The sequence below is a fragment of the Coenobita brevimanus genome, chromosome 25, assembly GCF_032717465.1.
Source record: "Coenobita brevimanus isolate Jiangsu-jjx chromosome 25, ASM3271746v2, whole genome shotgun sequence".
Lineage (NCBI taxonomy): Eukaryota > Metazoa > Arthropoda > Malacostraca > Decapoda > Coenobitidae > Coenobita > Coenobita brevimanus.
The window spans coordinates 10039720-10063837 of NC_136978.1; the positions used below are offsets into that span (position 1 = coordinate 10039720).

Below are 24118 nucleotides of genomic sequence, written 5' to 3' on the forward strand. Positions count from 1 at the left end.
TATCATAGTAATTATTTTTACGTCTAACCTTATTGCTAGCCATAATTTTGCCGTGCGTATGTCATTCACAGTCATTAATTGCCTTCTGAGTACTTAATTTGCCTCCTGTGAAACTAAGCCATAAGCTATATTTTCCCACCGTATTTCTTAGACATCCGTGAGTACTTTTTTTGCTTTTGACTCCATACTCGTACTTGGGCCCCTTATACCTCAATTTAAACTAACCTAATAACAGTCTGACCTATCCATACCATGCGTCCCTTCTTAAATTCTCAAACTACATAACAACCAAGCCTGACCTAACCTCACCTTACTTTACCTAACTGTACGCTCTACCCCTTTCTGTAAACACACTGTAACCACCTTCTCCCGGGTTATAGTGGTGCCTCAGTTCTACAAGACCTCCGTGGTTGAGGAGTATGTGATTCGGGGCAACTCGGCCATCATGAAGTGCAACATCCCATCCTTCGTGGCCGATTTTGTCAAGGTCACTGGCTGGACCACTGACACCGGGGACACGTATTTCCCCAGCGACAGCTATGGTAATGCTTGTCTGGGCAGAGTTTGGACATAGGCAAAATATTTATAGGATTATTTTTCAGACTGTACTCTTTCCTGTTTTCATTCTTGTTTTTGGGAAAGAAAGTTATTAATGTCACTGTTTTTAATGTATTCCAGGTTCTTTGTATATGTAACTGTAGATACGAATAACCATATTTTTGTTTCTCTTGCAGATGGTTTTTGGCTGTATCTACATACTAATTACACATACCATTTTCGTGCAGTTTAAACAGAGAACACTGGGAGATTTTAGAGACTTGTGGAATGGTCGTAGGAAATGATATTATTCAAACTTCTAAAGGACGAGAAAAAATTATGGATAATCTTTTACGAGGCCAGTCTTTCTTTCGACATAAAAAATAAATGATCGTAGTGCGATATGAGTAGGACTGCATTTTTAGAAGCCATGCAAACTTCTAAAGGGTAAAGAAAAGTTACAGAAAATCCCATCTGTCGTCTTCATTTCTTGTGTGCCGTTCATAAGCTTGTAAGACACAGTTGTTCCCTCTATCTGGTACTCGTCCAGGATACGACTAAAGGTTCTAAAATGCTCTAAAGAAAGAAAGAAGGGAGAAATGACTCACGTCGTCGTCGCTACCGTACCCTTTCGTTATGTATACTTTCAAAGATACAGTCGTTCCCTCTCTCTCTCATACTTGTGCAAGATATAAACTAAGCCCGCATGTTATTGTATGAAAATAGACAAGGTTCTAAAAGTTAAAGAAAAATTGCTACGAACTTCACACGTCTTCGTCGCCTTTGCCTTGGACATCTCGTACGCATTCAAGATACACTCGCACCGTCTCTCTGTCTCGTACTCAGCCGATATACAACCACCACCACCAGTATGTTGCTTCGTCCCTCGGGAAGGCTAGGTCTGGCGTGAAATTGTTGCCACTGGAGTACCTTAGACGTCGCTCGCTTTTCTTGTCGAGGTGCTGTTCATGCTTCTGTTGTTTGTTAGGGTACCTGCTGGGGGGGTGGATAGATGACGGGTTTTTGTGTGTTGAAGTTTTTTCCTTGTGTACCTCCCGGGGATTGGGTAGACGACAGGGGTTTGTGTGTGTGTACTTTTTTCCTTGTGATTTTAACTGTTCTTTGGCTTGTAAAGAGACGAGGTTTAGTATTGGGCGTTAAAATTTTCTAGGCTGAACAAAATCGCCTGATGTTGATATGAAAAAAAATCTCACCTTAATCGTGTTTACTAACCGTAAGACGTTAACCACAGTAAAATATATAGGTCGCGAGCCTCTACTGGGTAATGCTAAAATTGAATTGAGATATCTTTTCACTCATAAGCATCTAGGATCACTAACAGTTTAGCAAAATCCTCTGATATTTGCCTGTATATATTTCCTAGGGACGTCTCTACCCTTGAAAGTTTCAGTAGTCTTTCAGCTCACACAGTGGCTCAGAGAATCTTAAAGGGTAAGGCATCTCTCTTTGGGTCATATTCACCACTGCTACATCACTACAGGGTCTTTCACCATACATTGCCCACGTTACCTCATCTCCTCTTACCTTTAGTCCACATCCTTTAGCCTTACCGCTCACTTCGATGTTATTCTGTTTCATCACTGCCTTGCATCTCACACCCTTACCACACCATCCCTAACCGTTCCAGCCCATTAGTCCCAGCTTTACCGTTTTGCTTTTCTAGTCACTACCTCTCCACTCTCGTCTCACCTCTAATCCTCATCACTCACAGATCCACCTCCCCATTAACATCACTACTTACTGCTCCACCACTCACTTTAACAGACCTGTTGACTGCTTCACTACTCTACCACTCAAGCTTCTTTCACTTTATTTCCAACCTCACCACTTTCTTTCTCTCACTACGTCGGCCTAACTTACCACGTAACCTCCCATCCTATTCTCAGCCACACTACGAGTACCTTTCTACTCATCTCCACCACGCCACACCCAGACGTCTTTCATCCCACCGCTCATTTCACCATTCCATACCGCTCATTTCACCACCTCATCTCACCACTGAGCCGTCTCCCCCAGTGGTGCACCAGGACTACCAGACAGACGTGGTCCCCGAGTACGTGATCAGGGGTAACTCTGCCATTCTCAAGTGCAACATCCCCTCCTTCGTGGCCGACTTCGTGACCGTGCAGGCTTGGGTCACCGACAAGGGCCAAACATATTACCCCTCTGAGAATTATGGTAATTTGTGTGGCCCGATGTGTAGCGCGTAGGGATAATTTAGGACATGCTGATTACGTTTTATTGCATTTAATGGCGACTTCTTACCTCTTCACTTGCAGCCGTCTCCCTTGAATGGACTTAAATCATATGGTGTTGGCCAGAATGAGATAAACTAAAAGCACTGCAGATTTTTTTTTTTTAAATATTTCATTATAGTTATCGACACGTGATTGGATTTAACTTAAGGACCATTCAGAATGAAGGGGTTAGAATCAGTCTCCCTTAAGGAATTTCCCTGACCTCATTAAATGCGACAGGTCACCCCTAAACTGAGTAAGGTCATCTGGTACCATGAATTAGGTATTATACAAGGGACTTCATGGTACTAAAGGGTTAGGCCACGTCAATTACACCTCGTCAGTCCTAATGCTCACTCTTTTTCCCCTCAGTGGCAGGGAAATGACCCACTTTCTCCCCACTTACAGGACTTTCACCTCTTATTTCGTCACTACTTTTCCTCTTAATGTCTGCCATGGTTCCCTTACAGGCCCAATTATTTCCTCATTAAGGGAAAATATTGGAGAATTGATTGATGTTCTTTTTCTCTTGCAGGAATGGACCTTTTGACATTCGTTTTTTTGTGTTTTGATAATTAGTCTTTTCTACAGGAATGGAAAGATTTTGATATTTTTTGTTAAGTCGTCTACAGGAATGGAACACAATTCAGTACGTTTTGTTTGTTTGTTTTTAGCTTTTTCCATGGAATTGGAAAGTTAACTTGACTTTTTGTGTGTGTGTTATTATGTTTTTCAGTCTCCTACAGGAATGGAAAGAACTTGGATGTGAATTTATAATATTGGATATATAATATTTGTGTATAATATTTTTTCATTCTTGCACGGAATTCGACAAGCCTTTGGTGCGGGTTATATTCATGCATTTATTTACCTCAGTACATGGACGTCTTTTTGCATTAATAAGGTTAACATCAGATTATATAAAGATTCGGAGAGTGTTTTCATGATAGACTGGCTAGATGGTCTTAATAACCCCGCCACTACAGACCTGAGAGCTGAGGAAAATCGTGTGAAGATAACAGGAATATAAAAGGCTTCATCGTAGTTAAGTGTTATTGCGAGCACTAATGTCGATCCACTTCGTTGTGATAAATAACGGGAGAGTAAACGGTAACTTTTGAAACCTATTTTTGCGCTCTTCGGAATCCAGTAGTTTTTTTCAGGATAGTGTGTAAGAGTTTCATATTTATTCGTCGCAAAAAATGGAGCGATATTCCAGACCGCACCTGTACATAATGTCATTGTCACTCTTGTTACGGTAATCGAAAAGACTGTGACATTATAATTGCCTTTTTTTTTATTATTATTAATTTTCTTGTTATATAGAAACCAAATAAAATGGAGTCACTTTGTAGATGTACGCTTTTGACTCGGAACATGGCCTAAAATTGCCGTGTCTTCCTCATGCATGCTGAGTTGCAATAAGGGATTAGCGCAAGAATTTAATGCTTGTCACGAAAAAGTGCCATGAAAAGGATGCAGCGCCACAGTATTGCCTTATTCTGCCATTAAGCTTCGTGAAATAAACCGCAAGAGGACGAAAATCTGGGCCAACTTAAGGTAAAAGAAGTAGGCTGTAATTATTGTGACGGCATTATGCATTCTGTGCCTACATATTCTTGGTGGCGTAGGAAATTTCGTAATACCTCCTCCATGGTGATTTATTCTTTATGTATGCACCTTAATATCTTTTTGTATGTTACTGATGCAAGCTATGGCGGTTCGTTAAAGATATAACTAGTATGGAAAAGAGTGTTAACTTCTTCAATTCTTGGTATCTCCAGTAATTTATATACAGAATAGGAGAGACTTTCCTTTTAACAAGAGGCCCTAGGTACTGGACACTCTTCATTAACCCATTCAGTAACAGTCCATTACTAATCTGAATAAAATTAAAATAGTCTGTCCAAAGAAAGAATGAAACTAATAAAACACGTCCTCAGAGTGAAAGGGCTTAGGTTTAATATGCAGAGTAAATAGCCAAGGAAGAAATGCCACGAAGACCGCCATGTCAACGAGAATGCGACCCTTATGTCTAGAAACTGGAAACAGTGGACGGAAAGGAAGCAAGTCCTAAAGCTTAAACCTGTTCAGTATGATGGCGAATATGTTACTGTTGTTAATGTTAGATGATTTTAGTCAGCTTAAGCCAGACCCCTTGTTGTGAAAGGTACTGGAATTTCCGCCTTTGCTCCTTCGTTACAGATCAGGATAATATCGTTTGGTAGTAACAAGCGTGAAATATTTAAAGACTTCTCGTGCTGGAGGGGTTAATGTACTGATCTTAAAGGCGCAAATGGCTATTGGTTCTTCGCGATTAGGAACGTTGGTAAAAATAAAGGGAAGGAACAAGATAGATAGATGGATGGATGTTAAGATAGATAGGCAGGTAGATAGATGAATAGAGAGGTAGGTATATAGATAGGTAAATAGACCGATAGATAGATAGATAGGAGTGTGTAGGTTGGCTGTCGACCTCGCTGCAGATAATAGATCCTCTTAGCGGTGACTTACTTGTGATTAGCGGGGCTCCATCAGAGGCATTCCAAGTTGAGGTCAGATTCCTCTTATTATTTTCCAGGGGGATTGAGGCTGAGTTAGCTTAGACGTGGCCGGTAGTGTTGGGTTAGGTCAGGTCAGGTTATAAACGCGATTATCCTGGGAAAAGAAAGCTAACGAAGGGTACGAAGGAAAGTAAGAGCATCAGCCCAGTTGGTCCTTTCGAAGCCTCCTTTTTTTTATATATTGGGTAGGATATAACGTAACTAAGTCTGAGACAAGGATAGCAAAGCAGGAAGCCTCTCCCCCACTCACCGAATCCTAAATGGGCGTTGGAATCTGTTGGTGTTAAATTTATGGGTGGTGTATGGTATTATTGTTTTTGTTGACTTTGTGGTACTGTGTTTTTTTGTTACTGTCGAAACCGCTTCTGGCTTTGCGTTTTAAGTTGATCCGAATTTCATGATAAGCTGCATTAATAACTGTATGTCACTTATTTCGGTTGATGTCGGGTAGTTCAATTATTTTACAGATTACAAGCATTGTTATTGTGTTATGGTCACGTATTTTCCGTGATGACGAATTTCATGTTGACATCACGTATTTCTGTTATCAGCAAATGTCTTAGTAGCATTACGTATTTCCAGTGTTACCGAGTTTCTTCCTGAGACTATTGTAGTTATATCACGCTAAGCCGTAAACGAAAAACAGCAGTCCTTCAAAGCAGACAGTCATCTCCTCATCACCTTGTTAAGACCTCGAAAGCTCCTGTTTGATCTTGTTCACCCTCCAAGTGGCCCCTGTTCTTTGACCCTCTTCTTGTACAGTCTCTGACCCCTTCACCTCTTTTCTGCCCGCTTTGCACTATGTTCTTCTTGCTCACCTCCACCCCCTCCCCCCACCAGCAGCATTTTTCTTCCTTGGGTTATTTCTCCTTCCCACACATCTCTTGCTGTTCCTTTTTGTTTACCAGCTTCCTTATTTCCCCGTTGTACCCTCAGTTTCCTTCCCCATTTACTTGTGATTTGAACCTTCCGCCATCGCTGTCTTTGTACTTATATATTTTTTGCACCCAGCTCCTCCTTGATCTGGTACCCTCTTCTCAACATATTTCGTTCTCTTACTTATCTTGTCCCCACCCTACAGTAAGTCCTTCGCGTCCCCTTCACACGTCCTCTTCTCCCTCTCGCCCCAATATTTATGGCTGAGTTCGCTCTTCTTTCCTTCTGTTTTGTATATGTGACTTTCATTCCCTATTCTCACCTCCAGTTTTTGTCCCCAAGTTATATTTAGCTTACTCTCTCTCTCTCTCCTCACCTCCTTTTCGTATGCTCACTCTTTTGTGTATGACTTATCTCTCTTTTTTCACTCCTCGTTTCTTATATTCAACTTTATATGGTACCTTCCCATTCACTTCTTCCCTCTCGTCCCTCCCTTCCCCCCCCTCTTTTTTTTAACCTTCCTCAGAGTTACCCCTGCCCTCCCTTTCTTGCCCTCCCACCCTCCCTCTTCTCACCTATTCCTTTTTAACCCTCCCTTTCCCTTCCTTTCCTCCCATCCCTTCCCTGCCTTTTGTCCTCCCCTTTAAATCAGACATGCTCCCTCCCCCTAACTCCCCCTCACATTTCTCAGTTGTTCCTCAAGCGTACCTCATAGACGTCAGCCTCGAGAATGTGATCAGGGGTAACTCAGCCATTCTCAAGTGCAACATCCCCTCCTTCGTGGCCGACTTCGTGACCGTGCAGGCCTGGGTCACCGACAAGGGCGAGACTTTCTACCCGACAGAGAACTATGGTAATGGTCTGGTTGGGGAGGGAAATCCTTAACTAGCCACTGTGTTTTGCCTGGTGATGTGTACCGTGGTTGAGTCCTTTTATTTCTGGCATATTTTCATTACTGATATGGTGGTAGAGGTTTGGCGTTGGAGTCGGCTGCGCATTAACGTTCTACAGCTAAAACAGAAGAGATGTCTGATTATTATTTATTTATTTTACCATGTTAACGATACCTAGGATGAAGGGTAGTCACTTACGGATTAAATGACCTGGGGTTCTCTCATTTTCATTCCAGGTCACTGAGATATGGTACAGATAATAATCCTCACTGAATTTCTTTCTCTTGCAGGTAAAAGAGACTTCTTATCATGATTCATTTTCATTGTTCACAGGAGATTCGTATGATTAATCAGGTTTCGTATTTCTGAATATTTAACATCACCCGCTGAATATGATAACGTCTATTATTAGCCTCGATACTGACAGACAACATTATTCAGCTTTTAAAGGAGACATTTCGTAGTGGATGAATTAGTGATGGCAGTAGCCTCTCTAACTCCCTCATTTCGAAGTGTCTTCTTTATGATAAGAAAAAAAAAATTCTTGTGTCTTTAACAGTACACTAAAAAAAGACCGGTTACTGAAAAAAAGAAGATATTTTGCTTGTTTTCCCACCCCCCCAATTTTTTTTTTTTTTTTTTTTTTTTTTTTTTTTTAAGGATTATTTTGGGGGGCTTTCCGTCTTTTAAGTCTTTTCCATTTGCCTGAGCAAAAAATGGAAAGAAGCGATTGAATAAAATTGTTGTTACCGATAACTCTTGACTGACTTGTATTACACTTTTCCGCCATACCATTGACTCGATGGTAGATGGAGAGATTAGATAAAGAAATAAGCTGAATAGATAATGAAATAAATAAGCAATTAAGACTGATACTGCTGGCGGTACGCTTACAGTAGATATATTGCGCAAGATGAGGGGAGGATAATTTGTGAAGAATTTTTATGTGTGAGCCATAAAGTAGAACGGCCTCGTGTGCCTCCACATCACCCACCATCACTCACCCTCACGTCACGTCAACACGACTCCACCATGAAATATTACCTCGGAAAAATTCACCTTCAGTTTCCACCACATTTTTGAGTACCTGCACCTCCCCCCCCCCTCCCTCATTCTAGATTTTTTTTTCTCCACTCTCCCTCCTTATTTCGCTGACTCCCCTCCTTCTCCCCCTCCCCCTCTTAACCTCCTTTCCATGCTCCCTCACCTCCCCTCCTTCCGGATCATTTCGCAGAAACTTCTTCCTCCCTCGCCACACTTCCATTTTCTTTCTGTTCCATGTCTCATTTTTCATAATTCCATGTTTCTGTATGGCAGTTTCTCATCTGTTCTCTTTCTTTGGTTTATCTCTCCTGTGTCTTGCACCTCGCTGTCTCGCATCCCCTGCTTTCCACATCCCCTCATCGATTCATCATCCTCCCCTTCTCATTATCATTGACTTCTTTATTTCTCTTTCATCGTCTTGTATGGGTCTTACTCATATATGTGTGTGTGTGTGTGTGTGTGTGTGTGTGTGTGTGTGTGTGTGTGTGTGTGTGTGTGTGTGTGTGTGTGTGTGTGTGTGCCTTCATCATGGCCAGTTTCCTTGATTACGTCATCCTTTACGTCCTTGCTTCTTTTGTTCACTTCCTTCTTGCTTTCAGTTCCTCCTGTTCCCTCCTTCCCTTACTCCTGCCACACCCTGACCCTTGCGTCACTCCCTGTTTCCTCACTCCCTTCCTACCCACTGTCTCCTCCCCTCAGTCCTTCCTTCTTCCTTTCTCCCATTCCTCTGAAGTAAAGTTTGTGTGGTAGTAGGAAAGCAAGACAGAGACAAAACATAAACCGCGAAACCGAATTTAAGGGTAGTAGATCGTGTTATGATGTAGGCTGTTGTTTATTGCGGACAGGCGTTAATTTGTGTGTCCACCCAATAAAGTAGCAATCGTTGGTGCTCGAACCCACTCAAGAGCGTCCCCCGTACATAAGGTCAGTGCCATACCGACCACGGCACCGATTCATCACCTCAGCCTTCTTACACGTGCTTCTATACTCTTACTTCCATGTGACCTCCACCCATGCCTCCCCCAGTGGTGCATCAGGATTACATGACCGACGTGAGCCTCGAGTACGTGATCAGGGGTAACTCAGCCATCCTCAAGTGCAACATCCCTTCCTTCGTGGCCGACTTCGTGACCGTGCAGGCCTGGGTCACCGACAAGGGAAACACTTATTACCCCTCTGATAACTATGGTAAAATCAGGGATTCAAGAGGCCATATCGAATCGCTTTAAAATTTGGGTGGGTGAAGGTGTGTGCAAGCCCTCAAATTTTGACGGTCATTTGTGGAACAGTGTGAGGGATTAGTTCTTTAAAGGGGAGGTAACCATTTATTTATTTTATATTTGTTTATTGCTACTGCCAGGATGTTTTATTCACCCAAGAAAAAGCCTACCAGTACTCTATAAGCTGGCCTGTAATGATTGTGGTGTGATTCGCTTGCATGCCACATCACAAAATACATTCATTAGTCTGACAGAGAAACCAAACACTCTTATATAATGAGTTTCACAAATGACTCTCAGATTTTACGGGCCTGCCAACACCTTCGTAATTTACAACAGGTCAGAGTCAGCACTGATTTATTTCACGTTTTCCTTCTTTTTCAGACGTAATATCTTTTTTTTCTCTTAATTCGGTTTCTTTCTCATTTTCAGGACAGGTAATTAACATCGACTTCGTAAATCATGAGTTGTGAGGTACCAGACTATATGAGAGTGACGCTTGCTTAGTATGTGAGACCTACGCGTACTTAGTTTCTTGTTAATTCTTGTCCTCATGTGTATAACTGCAGTACCGTGGGGAACAACATATATTTCCAGCCAACCCCCGTCGCAGTCAGACATAGGCTATTCTCGGGTTTTTGTGGAGTGTCAGGTTAACACTTTTGGCACCGACTGTTCATTTTGAATTGCCATTTTTTACTCTCTCTCTCTCTCTCTCTCTCTCTTTCTCTCTCTCCAGTAAAATTACGAAAATGTCTCATAACTCCTTCCACGATGATCATTCTTTTCATATTTTAATCATGCCACAACCAGAAGATTTACTCCTTATAGGGAAGACATATAGCAATGGAGGGGTTCAAGAATATATATATATATATATATATATATATATATATATATATATATATATATATATATATATATATATATATATATATAGAACCCTTCCAGCTCGAAAAATCACTCCCAAGCCGAATAAAATCGTCCGGAGATGGCATGAATGAAGTGATGCAGATGACATTGTGGTCAAGGGGTTAAAAATATGTAATTACCATGAAACATTGATGTGTAATCTGCAAAACAAATCGCTAAGGAGAATATGCTTGGCAACCTCCTATGCCAAAGAGAAAGAACATCGTTCTAGTATTCATGCTGGCATTTTTTCTGGGCGGAAATTTTTATGACAAGCGTTTTTTTAATTTGTGGGAATATTGAGTTAAAGAAAAAAATTCAGTGGTATCTTGGAAATGTTTTTAATATGTCAGCGAGCAAAAAATTTACCAACGTTTCAGAGGTATTTTGGGTATTATCAGTATTTAAAAATTTCAGATATTTTATCGGCATTTTCGAGATATTCAGAAGATTCCTCGAACTTTTCTGTGGATTTTCTGGATTTCAATGTACGTAGCAACATTCTAACGTGTTTTGAGAGCAGCCGGTAAGGTTGGTGTGCCGTCTGTGGTTTTTGTGTAGTGGCGTGGCGTGTGTAAATAATGCTGGGTGTTGTGCGTCACGGATGGCGAGGGGGAGAAAATGAGCTACTTTTGTGCAAGTGGTGACAGGAGAGACCGTACAGTAGACAGATATTGGACAACGTCTGCCATTTTGGTGCGCCTTTCACTTGCAGAGCTGTCGTAAGCCTATAATTGCCCGAAATATATGTGGTTGGTTTAACTTTTTACGACCAGGATTTTCCTCGATTGCACTGAGTCATCGGATGATAGCTTATAATTAATATTCTATAACAGCTGGGTACGGATGGTGAGAGGTATGAACGTTGAGGGTGGAGTCGCTAGTGGCAGATCAAAAAAGACTTGGGACGAGGTCATACAGTGTGACCTCAGAGATAAGGACTGGGTGGTCTTGTGATCGAGCATCGTGGAGCGCTGCCTTTAGGCGATCAAGACCGACACGGGGAAGTATGATGGAGAATTTATAAACAAAAAGAAAAGAAAAAAATTCACTCGAGGTAGTTTTTGATGGGTTTGTCGAATGCAAATTCTCTCAGTTGAACAAAATCCTTAGCTGTTAGCATGAACAAAATGGGCAAATACGCCAACCGCAGCAAATCAGGTAAAGCACATTTATGTCATAGTAATGTCTAGGACCAATTTTTTTCCCCACCATTTCGTTTATAAAGGCTTCAACAAGCTTGCATGCCTCTGCCTCGTTCACTAAATGGCGGCCGCTCCACGCTGCTCAATCTCTGCAGCCACCCTGTTCAGTCCCTTTTCCCTGAGGTCACAGTCTGTGTCCTCGGCATAGAATAAGGCGGCGGAAAGGAAAATAATTCAGAGTTCTGCTGTTGTTGCCAGCCATGCAGACCATCTTGCTTCGGTGGGTGACCAAACTGAAGGAGGTTGTCCAGTCTGTATTTTCATTATCTCCAGTGAGGCAAGGCAGGAGGCGATCATCATCCAGGCGTCTCCGCTACTTTCTCGTCCCTCTCCGCCGTAAACACCTTTCAGTGTAAATTATTGTGTAAAAGCTCCGTTACCAACATTGCCACCCTCAGTCTCCGCCACCACCATCATTACCGCGCCTTACTACAGCACAGTCGTTTCCACCATTATCATCACCAATTTTACCACGACCACTACTACCTGCTTCATTACCACCATCTAAAACACCATCACCACCACTATCAAAACCACCAGCACCTCCACGGTCAGACCTTACACCATCACTATCAAACCCTTCACCACCATACGAACTTCATCACCACCACCACCATCGCACAGCCTCCATTACCACCTCCATCCTTCTTCGTCACTTCTGTCCTCACCATTACTATCTTCACTACTACAGTACCTTCATCTCCATGCTCCACTCACCACCATTATCACACCCATCACTAATCCTTTCTTTCTTCACCATTCGCCACCATCGCTATCACTGCCATCACCATCACCCCAGTCACCATCACCTTCCGCCACAGCCTCCTTCATCATCACGCCGCCCTTCCACATCATTACCATCATCACCGCCACCACCGCCATTATCATTTTTCTTACCACAGAACCGTTCCCCTTCTCCTCGCCTCTACTTGTACTCTCCTCCCCCCCTTTCAACCTTCGTCTCTCCTTTCCTCCCCACTTTCTCTACTCTCACCTCCTTCACCATTCTTACTACCATACCTCTCACCACCCTCACTCCTTCTCTGCTTTCTCAACTCTCGCCTCTTTTTATCATCACCATTCCTTACGAGCCCTTCATGTTTTGCTGTCCTGGTCTTTAACTCACTGAAAGTTGTTAGCTATAACCTATCCTATTACAAAGCAGCCTCGATAAAACTAATAGGTCTGTGCTGTGTGCTATATCTTCTGAACTCATTTATACCTTATGGTACCCCATCTCTCCTATATCTCTGCCTTTTATACTCTCATCTCCCTTAACATTGTCTCACTTCCACAATTCTCATTTCCCATAACACTCTCCTCACGTCCACATTTCTCACTTCCCCTCACTTCCACATTTCTCACTTCCTATAACATTGTCATCACTTCCACATTTCTCACCTTCTCTCTCTGTGGCGGTATTATCAGTGGTGCACCAGGACTACCAGACGGATGTGTATCACGAGTACGTCATCAGGGGTAACTCGGCCATCTTCAAGTGCATGATTCCCTCCTTCGTGGCAGACTTCGTGACCGTCCAGTCCTGGGTTACGGATCAGGGGGACACTTACGTCTATGGCTCTGATTTTGGTAACATTGGCGAGACGTTTTTGTATGACATTGTGCGTAACGTTTGGTAACAGGTAACTTTTTTTTTTGGGGGGGGGGACGGCGTACACATTGCCCCCTCCCAGCTCCTTTTTTCCCCTGTTTCTTCTGTTTCAGGTATTGTCTCGAAAAATCATAAATTTTCGATTTATGCAGGTAGGAGGAAACATTTGGAGAGTCATCTTAGTCTTTACCTTTTTTTCTTTTTTCACTGCAGATGTTATTCTCTTTCTCCCTAATTCTAATACATATATATATATATATATATATGTTTTTTTTTCAAACCCAGCAGGTTTCTTGACAGTTTTCATACCAGATATTTGTATTATTTTCTAGAAGTCTCACTTCGAGGAAGTTATGAGCAGAGAATAATGTATTTCTCTCTTTCAGCTGCCTCAGTAAAAAAAAAAAAAAAAAAAAAAAAAAATGGTTTATGTCCTCTCATATTTTTAGCTTTGTCTTCGATCTTATGAAACATTTTTAAAAATCTATCAGCAAAATATAATTTTTTTTCCCAAGTGGTTTAACTAGACAGCATTGGGATCGGTTTTGTTTTATTTTACTGACTCGTATAAGTCAGGTGATTTTAAAATCTGTCAGCCTCACTGCACATGTTTCATGAGTTACTCGGCACATACCTAGTAAATTTTCAAAGTCCATCCGTCTGGCTAACGATTTTTTTTTTTCTCTTTTCTTACTCAATGATTTCTTTCCTCACCCTATCCCTAGCTAAGCAAAAAGTTATGATGATGATAATGATGATGGTGATGATGATGACAACTTTTTTTTTTCCCCTGCAAAAGGCTGAATAGAAAATAAATCCGTCATTAAAATGTACTTGTATTTCTCGGATGGTAAAAAAGACAGTTGGGGTATAAGCCGCTGTCCTCTCAATGCGATTGAGGGAGGTTCCTGCGGTGGGCTGATGACCGACACAAAACACGCTGGCAGTTCGTCTTTTTCAACACTAATTAGGTACTGAACAGTCCAGTTTTACGCGTTTTGATTTGGGATTGTTCGCGTTTGGTTAGATCTCGCTGAATCGCGTGAATCGAATAGATAATAGTAGTGGTGATGGTGGAATGGATTGAGATGAGCCGGGCTTTTGAAACGAGCAGCATGTGGATTTGCGTTCGATGTCAACCATTTTCGTATCTCATCCGTGTGGCTCACCGGCTTGCCATAAAGACACCCCCACCAATACCATATCTACGTAATGTTATCGTAATTTACTTACCCGAACGTAACTGATCCAACACAACACAACACAGAACCAAACAAACTAACCTAAACATACCAACATTGATCTTGTCTCATCAAACTTAATCTACCGTAACTCAAACTATACAAACCAAAGCTAACAACCAAAATCAAACCACCCCATCTAACCTCACTTCCACGTCCTCTATTCAGTCGTGCCACAGATGTACTCAGCCGAAGTTTTGACCGAGTACGTGATCAGGGGTAACTCCGCCATTCTCAAGTGCAGCATCCCATCCTTCGTGGCCGACTTCGTGAGCGTGCAGGCCTGGGTAGCGGACGACGGCACGGCAATCTATCCCTCTGACAATTATGGTAATGAAGCGGTCCGGGATGGAGGAAGATCGTGCCTGTTATATTCCTCCCTCGGACATGATTAATTAGGCTGTAAAGGTTTTTCAACGTTTTCAGGACGGACGGCGTGAAATTGATTTATTTGGATGTATGTGATTGTCTTTCGAAATTTAATATTGTCGGCATTTTCTTCTCCACGTATTAAATTTATTACAATTCTAAAAATCTTTGTGCCAACGATGAAGTCGATAGGAAGGACACTTTTGAGTTTATGAAGAGTCTGGTGTATTAAAAAAAAAGGGGGGGGGGGAATGCTAATATTTTCTGTTCCCTTTTCAGAAATGTTTAGTAATATTTTGGTTGTTCTTTCAGGGTATTATGTTACTGTGAGTGCTGCTGTTAATGACCATCTTTATTTTTTCAGAAATAGTGTATGAAATTTTAATCTGGTTTTCCCCTTTTTTACGGAACATCAAGGTGCATGTTTTGTCCACATTTTGGTAATATTTCTGTCGTTCGTGCTGTTTGGTGAAGCGATTCCCCTTCTCATGTTAAGGTATCTGTGCGTGTTGATAGTGTTGCGGAGGATCGAGTGTCAGTGGTGGTGGTGTTGTGGGGTGTGGAGGTGGGATCACGTGACAGGATAGCGGCTTGTGGTGGCTTCTCGTGCTGGATTCATTGGTGGGGCTTGTTCTAACTGGAAAGAAAGAAAACTTTATCTTTTCAGCCCAAGAGATCTGTCTGTATTTTATATTAATCATCTAGTGGTAACCAGGTTAGCTTTATAAAACGTCCTTGGATTGAGGGGGTGCACAGAATCGACTTCACTGGAATGTAAGGAATTATTGTTGAGTGGAAAGTAAAACTGAGAAATCATTCATAACCTTACTTGGCGAAATACAGTGTAGTGATGAACCTGTCTAGTTACCTGTATGTTGTGCGAAGGGATGATAGATTTCAATTTCTAGTGAGTGAAAAGTAGAGCGAGTTATGTGTGGCTACTCAAAGCAAGTGTAACTACGCAAACTGTTTTCTTTCCTTCAATAGCTTTAAGACCATGAGTTTCATGTTAAATAATTAAGTCAGCACGGCCGTGACCCGCAGCAAATTCTGGGAATACAGTTTGAAAAGTCAGGAAGTATAAGTAATAGCTTCGATTTAGGATAGGTCAATTAGGATGTCTCATGGTTTAGTGATACCCTCGCCCGTGCACTTTTGAGACTTCCAGAAGGTCACACTCAGGTACGAAGGGAACACTCAGGGTCCAACTAACATTTGAGGGACGCAGGGGTACGATTGAGTAATAATCTTTTGTTCATTTTAAAGTAGAATTGATTGATGGATGGATGGATTGAGGAAACCGTAAATGGAATCGCAAAACCGTAAAATCAAAGTTTTCAGTCGAATAACAGTAAATTACTATACCGGTAGTTAAGAAAAATATAAGTAGCGGTACACAAACAACGTAGACACTCGTAAGGTACAGACTTGAAAGTGAAAGGGAGTGGGAGAAACAGTTCTGGTGACGTATTTTGTATCTTATTCTTGCCATCCCCAGACGATTTATTTAGCTTGCGAAAGACTTCAGACCAGAGGAGTTGGATATAACCTTCATTAACATCTGTGCTAGGGAACTTTATTAAGCTGAACAAAATCGTTTGATAATTGTAAGAGTAATATGAAGATAACATCCTCCTACTGAAAGGTTAACCCTTGTCTGACAGGAATTCCTATGTGATAAGTAAAGTGTAATCATGTTAAGTTGGACGGAGTCCTTAGCCCCTGTTTAAGGGCTGGCTGAAATAATTTTTACTCTAGAATGATATTGCCTTGTGCCGAGTAAAATCGTCTGGTGTTAGTCTGAATAAATACGTGTCTTAGTCGTCCTATAATGAATATATATATATATATATATATATATATATATATATATATATATATATATATATATATATATATATAATGAGTTTTATCCTGATATCAAGTCGCGGGTTTCGTAGCATCTTAATCATTTCATAACAGAGCGCGGAATTTCAGAGCATCATAGTATCACTGATCAGTATGAAGGCAACTCATTATGCTTAAGTTGATGTTGTGTCCGCATCACAGTGGTCCCGCAGTCCTACCAGACGGAGGCGGACAACGAGTATGTCATCCGCGGCAACTCTGCCATCGTCAAGTGTGAGATTCCATCCTACGTGGCTGACTTCGTGACAGTGCAGTCCTGGGTGGATTCTGAGGGTCATGTGTACTACCCCAATCAGGAATATGGTAACTGTTTCCTGGATAGATGATCTTATTCATGGTTGAGAGTATGGAAATAATAACAGTAACTTTAGTAATAATAACAACAGCAGCAATAGTTATAACAATATTAAAAACAGTAATAACAGTGACAGTAACAGTGACCACACCAGTAACATCAACAGCAGCGGTAACATAAACAGCAGCACCACGAATAACATAAAGCCAACAGATACAGTAACCAGTAATGATAATAAACAGCAGCTCAACAGTAACAAAACTTCTTCCTAATAACAACAGAAAATGTGTAACAAAATCTGTACAGTAGCAGCCAAACAGTAACCAAAGCTGCCCCTCCGGTTGGCTAATGGTTTCATATGTGGTGACGGTGCCCCCATGGACCTATTTGTGCGTCCCATCTGAGCGCTAGTTATGGTAATGGTGGTGCTTTCATATATGGTGGTGCTGGCCATACGCTGGTGATGGTAATGGTGTCATAATACCGGCACACGCATACCGACCCTCACATCCCACACGCCGCGCCATTATATCGTGGAGTGTGTCGCAGAGTATAATTGGAATGCGGTACACAGTGGCTCTTAATGAATTACCTTAACCTTGCAGAAGCGATGGGAAAAATAATAATATTCTCTGTTGTTTTTCATTACCTTATCCTTGCAGAAGCGATGGAAAAGAAAAATGGTATTCTCGTTTGTTTTTCATTACCTTTACCTTGCAGATGAGATGAAAAAAATTGATATTCTCTTTTGCTTTCCATTACGTTATCTTCACAGATTGGATGGAAGAAAAATTATATTCTCTCTTTTCCCTTACACTCACGTCTCATTATTTTTTTTTATCCATTATAGGCCAGGGTATCACTGACGTTTTATTCTGGCTCCCTTTCAGACGATTTTATTGATTTGAAGGAAACCTGAGAACATCATATCATTGTGTTTTCAGCCACCAAACACTTTTACTGAGTCTAGAGAAGAGCCTCATAGTACTGAAGGGATTAAGGGTGAATATGTTTGGCCTCCAACTGAAAATATATCCCCTGAGCTGAGGAAAATCGTCTAGTTGCAGGAAGCCTAAAGTTGAAGAGGCGTCGAGGTGAAAAAATTTACTTTGGAAAAAATTTTGGTCGATTCACCTACCGTGTTTGAAATCCGTCGCTCAGCCAGCCCTCAAAAATGAGTGTGTTTGTTTTCCCTTATAAGCCGTGTGTTGACCCGCTCTCTCTCTTGTTTGCTTTGCAGGTGACCCTCCACATTTTTTGCCTCTGTTAATTAAGCTGGGGAGGGAAATATTTTAATCTGGGAAGCATTCGCAATGGGAAGCTTAATATCCGGTGCTTGGTAGGCGGTGCGTTTCTTTTCTTTGCTTTTCTTTTTTTTTTCCACTTCGTGTTTTGTATTTTTGCACTGTATCAGAGTACCCATTTTCACCGTGCGTAAGTCAACAAAAATACTGTTGAAACTCCTGAGGTGAATTTTACTTGGGTATTTCACACAGATTGACAGTTCGAACGAGTGAGATTTAACTCTTTCTGTTTATTGTTGATTAGCTCAGCAAGATCTCATTTAACTGAAGGGAAATAACGATATTCCAACTCACCTAAGTATCGTTCAGGTGATAGCAAGGCATCATTAAGGTCAATACTGTGTTGACGATTAACCTGCTTGAGTGGTATTAATTAGCGTAGCGAGATCTCATTTAGGCTGCTGCATTCGTCACACGTCAAGGGTCTCGACCTAATGAAGCGAGAAATCAGCTCATTTGATTATTGTTGATTAGCAAGATATTATTAGGTTTGGAAACGGTGTAAAGGAAACGGATTGTAAATTAATTTCCTCCTCTGCAATCGTGCCTCATATTCACTTATATACATCCCTCCTGTCTCCATTCTCATATCCTCTCATGTTGAAGCCATTTCGTATATCACATTCTCCTTGTTATGCGTCATCCATATTTCATTAGTTTAAACATATTACACACCTTACCTTCATTTAACAATTTTTTTTTTCACTCATCTGTTACACACTTCATCTGCCGTCCTTCTTCTTGTGACTCCAGCTCATTCCACATACCCTTCTTCTTACCTCGCATATCTTTATCTCCTTTCATATGCCACTCAGTCTCACTTGACATGCCTTTTCATGTCACACACATTATTCTCTCACCTGACACCTCACACACACACACACACACACACTTCTCATTCCAGTCTTTCGCACTTATACTTTCTCCTTCAGTCTTTCCACGTGTTCCGTTTCTCTTTCGTCTCTCTCTCTCTCTCTCTCTCTCTCCCAAGTCTTCTGATCTTCGATCGTCTCATTTCTCTCCATCTCCACAATCCTCACATCTCTCGCCAGCTCTCACATGAAAACGTTAAATGGTATGTGGTTTCTATTGTACTTTGCGGTATCGGTCAGCTCGAGATCGGTCTGCTCAGTTTACATTTCCACCTACCTTTGACATGTTTTTTTTGAGACGTAAAGTATGTGTGTATCCCAAAATGAACAAATCTTGATTGTTTTTTATTTATTTATTTATTTTTATTTTTTTTTTTTTTTGATGGAACGTTTTTTGTAGTCTTGTGGCTCTTGACTTTTTTTGTTTTTAATCATAAAGCGAGGAAAAAGGAAAGCGTGTGGCATTCTTATGCATTTGGTGTTTTACGGCGAAATGATAAAAAACAACTTGCCCTACTCCTCTCCAATCTCCCTCCTCATGCCCTCCTCCTTCACCAGTGGTCCCCCAGGATTACCATTTTGAGGTCCTCAGTCAAAGCGTCATCAGGGGTAACTCAGCCATTATGAAGTGCGAGATCCCTTCCTTCGTGGCCGACTTCGTGAGTGTTCAGGCCTGGGTGGACAACGAAGGCCAATCGTACTACCCCAACTCTCACTATGGTAATTTGGTCCCCCTACATTTCATTTCACCTAGCAAACTCCCCTTCCAACCCCATCTTTCACCTTACTGTAACTTTCCACCTATCACCCCTTTCACCTTAAAAAAAACTCGTCAGCCTCCCACTTCACACACCTGCTTCCTCCTCCGCCAGTGGTCCCTCAGGATTACCACTTTGAAGCCCTCACCCAAAGCGTCATCAGGGGTAACTCGGCAATCATGAAGTGTGAGATCCCTTCTTTCGTGGCCGACTTCGTGAGTGTGCAGGCCTGGGTGGACAGCGAGGGCCACACCTACTACCCCAATACTCATTATGGTAAATTTAGGTCCCCGGCTCCACTACTTCACCTCAGAACCCTCTATCCAACCTTTTGCATAGTCCTTTCCTTAATATCTTACCTCATACACGCCTCCTTTCAACCTCCCCGTTCCTACTACCCCAGCTCCCACTATGGTTAATATAGGCACCCCTGCACCTCATTTTACCTCACAAACCTCTCCAACCTCTCTCATATTTTACCCTCCCACAAACCTCTTTCGTATTCCTTCCTTCCAACCTCATATTTCCCTCCAACTTCTCTATTCACAAACCTCTCTCAGCCTCCCACCTTACTTGCCTGCCTCGTTCTTCGCCAGTGGTCCACCAGTCCTACATCCTTGAGGCCCACAATCAGAATGTCATCAGGGGTAACTCGGCCATAATGAAGTGTGAGATCCCCTCCTTCGTGGCCGACTTCGTGAGTGTACAGGCTTGGGTGGACAACGAAGGCCAATCATACTACCCCAACTCTCACTATGGTAACTTCGACTCCTCTGACCCGTCAATGACAGCCTCCAACCTCATATTTCCATGAACCCTCACTGTAATAATTCGACCATCCCCCCCCCCCAAAAAAAAAAAAAAAAAAAAAAAAGACAGACAAACAGAAAAACAGAAAGGAGAGAGAAAAAGAACCCCATCCCTCTAAATCCCTTATTCCCATTCACAATCATCGGTTCTTTCACCATGGTAATTTTTGCCCCCTCCTACCCCATCTATAATCCTCTCAGCTTCCTATTTCCTTCCAACACTGTCGTGTAACTTCACCCCTCCTATTCAAGCCACATCTCTCGTTTCCATCTCCTTGCCCATCCCCACCAAAACCTTCGTATCACTCTGTGCCTTCGTCAGATTTTATGGTCAGTTTTCAGAGTGATACTGTGACTGAATGCTACTGTATAGAAATAATGTATTGTGGTATTTTAATTTCAGGTTATTGTCACTCAAAAAATTCTCAATTTTCAGGACTCATTGATTCAAAGGATTTTCAATTTTCAGAACTGTTTGCTATCTTAATCTACATTTTTTGTTTTGTTTTTCAGAAATAATTTACCATTTTTTCATTTCAGAAGTAGACCAAAAGTCACTGTGTCTTGTTTTCAGATTGTTTATCAATCGATGTTTTCCTTTCGTCCGTCATTTCGGGGTATATAGTATTTAGTATTTGTTTTTTTGTCATTTGAAAATTTTCCGAACGTCAGCCATTTCCGAATACAATTTTCGGTTCATAATCTACTCTCTAGATTCATATACAAGTATTTATAAGTTAATTATTCACAGATTCTCAGCCACACAACTGTTTTCACCCTAATGGTTTTCATTCATCTCGCTGCTGTAACCGTTTCCTCTAATGACCTCTAATCCTCTCATTTAATCCAGCTTATCTAACCGTTTTCTCTAACCATAACTTAATTTCTCCCCAGACCTCTTGATGAAACTTCTTTCCCTCAAATCCATTCACTTCAGGTGTTCACCCAAAATATAAATAATGTCGTTTGACCGTAAAATTAATTGAATATAATTATGTTAAGATATCATCGTACCGAAGAACCTTAGGTCTTTGCCACCGTGTTGCAAGACCGAGGTGATAGTAAAGGGGGGTGGGGGATCACGGTACTGAAGAGGTTGCTGGGGTCATATTAGTTTTAAAAAAAATCATCTTCGTACTAACAAGTCGTCATCGCAACGTAGTGGTTATTGAATGTTGTTTCTAAAACCATCTATGTGGGGGTTATCTCCTAACTGAAATCGTCTGGTGGCTGCAGGAATGTAATTTAAAACACCCCTTCTCTGTGTGGGGCTTTTCTTCCTTCTTTTGCGTCGTAAAATCATCTTGTTGTCGGTAGCAAGAGAAAACTACAATTAACGGTCTGGTACTGAAGGAATTAACTTAGCTCCCTCCCCATCAGTGGTTCCCCAGAGTTACCAGATCGAGGCAGACAACGAACACGTGATCAGGGGTAACTCTGCCATTATCAAGTGTGAGATCCCATCCTTCGTGGCCGACTTCGTGAGTGTGCAGGCCTGGGTGGATTCTGAAGGACAGACATACTACCCTTCCTCACACAGTTATGGTAAATGGAGTTACATATCGCGACGGGTTGTAAATTTTATACTCATCAGAGGGGTTGTAAATTGTCAGCCATCACGTCAGGTTGTAAATGTACCCTTTGGCTGCTCTGTGTTTCGTAGAGCTGGGGAAAAAAATCGTTTGGTGTTCTTTGAATAAATTTTAATGCACACGTATCACACATCACGGTTGCTAACTTTTTAGGCTTGTTCTCACTTACTACCTTTCTGTTTCAGTAGCGGCTGTATTAACTTGTCTCCTTTTGCAGATCTTATACCTGTGTCCATGTTTTTCATATATGTGTTTGTTTTATTTTCAGATCATCGTCTCTGACAAAAAAGTTTAGACTTGTTCTTTCGTGAAAAAATAAAAACCTGCATCTCGGTCCGTATAAAGTGCACAACATGTTCAATCAATAAGCTGTAATTTCCTGATCATATTAAGTTTCGGAATAAACCATGTAGCGTTTATACTTTGCTCAAGAATCGAATTTTTGTGCTGAATCTGCGCGTGTGGCCACAGAAATACCTTACCTAAAAAGAAAGATAAAAGCTGTAGGTACTTCATCACCACCCACGTGTCGTTTGAAGGCTACGAAATGAGAGAGAGAGAGACAGACAGACAGACAGACAGAGACAGAGAGAATAACCATAGTTTACTGTTATTTGTGTGGGGAGATGAGGGAGCGAATATTCGGTGTAAAAAGAATGGTACAAAGTCACATAATTCATCTTCACACCCTTGTGCTGTCGTTGTCGCTTGAAGGTTACACATGTGTGAACAGGAAGATTAATGGCGAGTGTTTCAAACCCCTTCACCACAAGCGGAACAGCATGTCTTTAAAAAAAAAAAAAAAAAAAAAAAAAAAAAAAAAAAAAAAAAAAAATTTTTTTTTTTTTTAATTAAATCCAGACCTGATGTTGTACGCAAATTATAATCGGACGTGAAAATTTACAGTGGTTCCTCAGTCGTACTTGTTGGAGGCTGAGTCTGAGAACGTGATCAGGGGCAACTCTGCCATCCTCAAGTGTAAAATCCCTTCCTTCGTGGCGGACTTCGTCAGTGTGCAGGCCTGGGTGGACTCTGAGGGCAGGAACTACTACCCCACCGACAACTATGGTAAAAACCGGCACAGGAAGCCACTACCCTCATATTACACTCCGGTACCTCCTCTGAACCACTGATCGTAGAGTGGTGAAGATTATTTAACATTTGTCTCGTTGTCTGTTTCAGATCATCGTAACATTTTCTGTTTCTTTCAGGACTGTAGTTTTATCCGTTATCATTGAATAACATATACATTTTATGTGGTCACATGAACACTGGAGCACTTCATTGGATAAAACAGCGTACCCGCTGACTATCTGAAAATTTGCATGTGAATTTTGTTATGAGTAATGAACCAGATTGACCAAGCATACTTACGCGCCGGATGACTGCCCTATAAGATAGAAGCACTACTTTATTTGAAAATCATTGATAACCTTGGACACGTAATGGCACTCGCTTCCAGCCGGACACTTGACCCCGGTTCGTTTCTCGATGATAAAAACAGTTAATTTATCAGTGTCAGAGGTGTCAGTCATATATTTTTTTTTTTTAGTACTGCAGATTTCTTACTAATTTTCTCGTTCTTTACGCTTGCTAACACATGAATTTTTATTTTGATTTTAATATCTAGATTCTGAACTGATTTAGTTATATATAGTTTGATTTTTTTTTGGGCATGACACTGGAACGACCATTTTACTTCATGAGCACTTTAGTTGAAGTATATCATCATCATTGTTATCATCATTCTCATAATTCTCAGCCTCAGCATCATCATTCTTATTACGTATCAGTCCTTAAATTCATCATCAGAATAAGCTGCTTTCCTTGTCCATTCCTTCATACGAGG

General features: G+C 41.4%; 1 protein-coding gene across 1 annotated transcript in view; it reads left to right on the top strand.

Moving 5' to 3' along the window:
* The window catches only part of Dscam1 (Down syndrome cell adhesion molecule 1), an 829655-nt gene that overhangs the window by 352295 nt on the left and 453242 nt on the right, over positions 1 to 24118 (top strand). The window contains exon 4 of the mRNA XM_080267762.1: positions 14531 to 14692. Coding sequence (XP_080123888.1) covers positions 14531 to 14692 — 162 coding nt within the window. The remainder of the gene's footprint in view (positions 1 to 14530; positions 14693 to 24118) is intronic.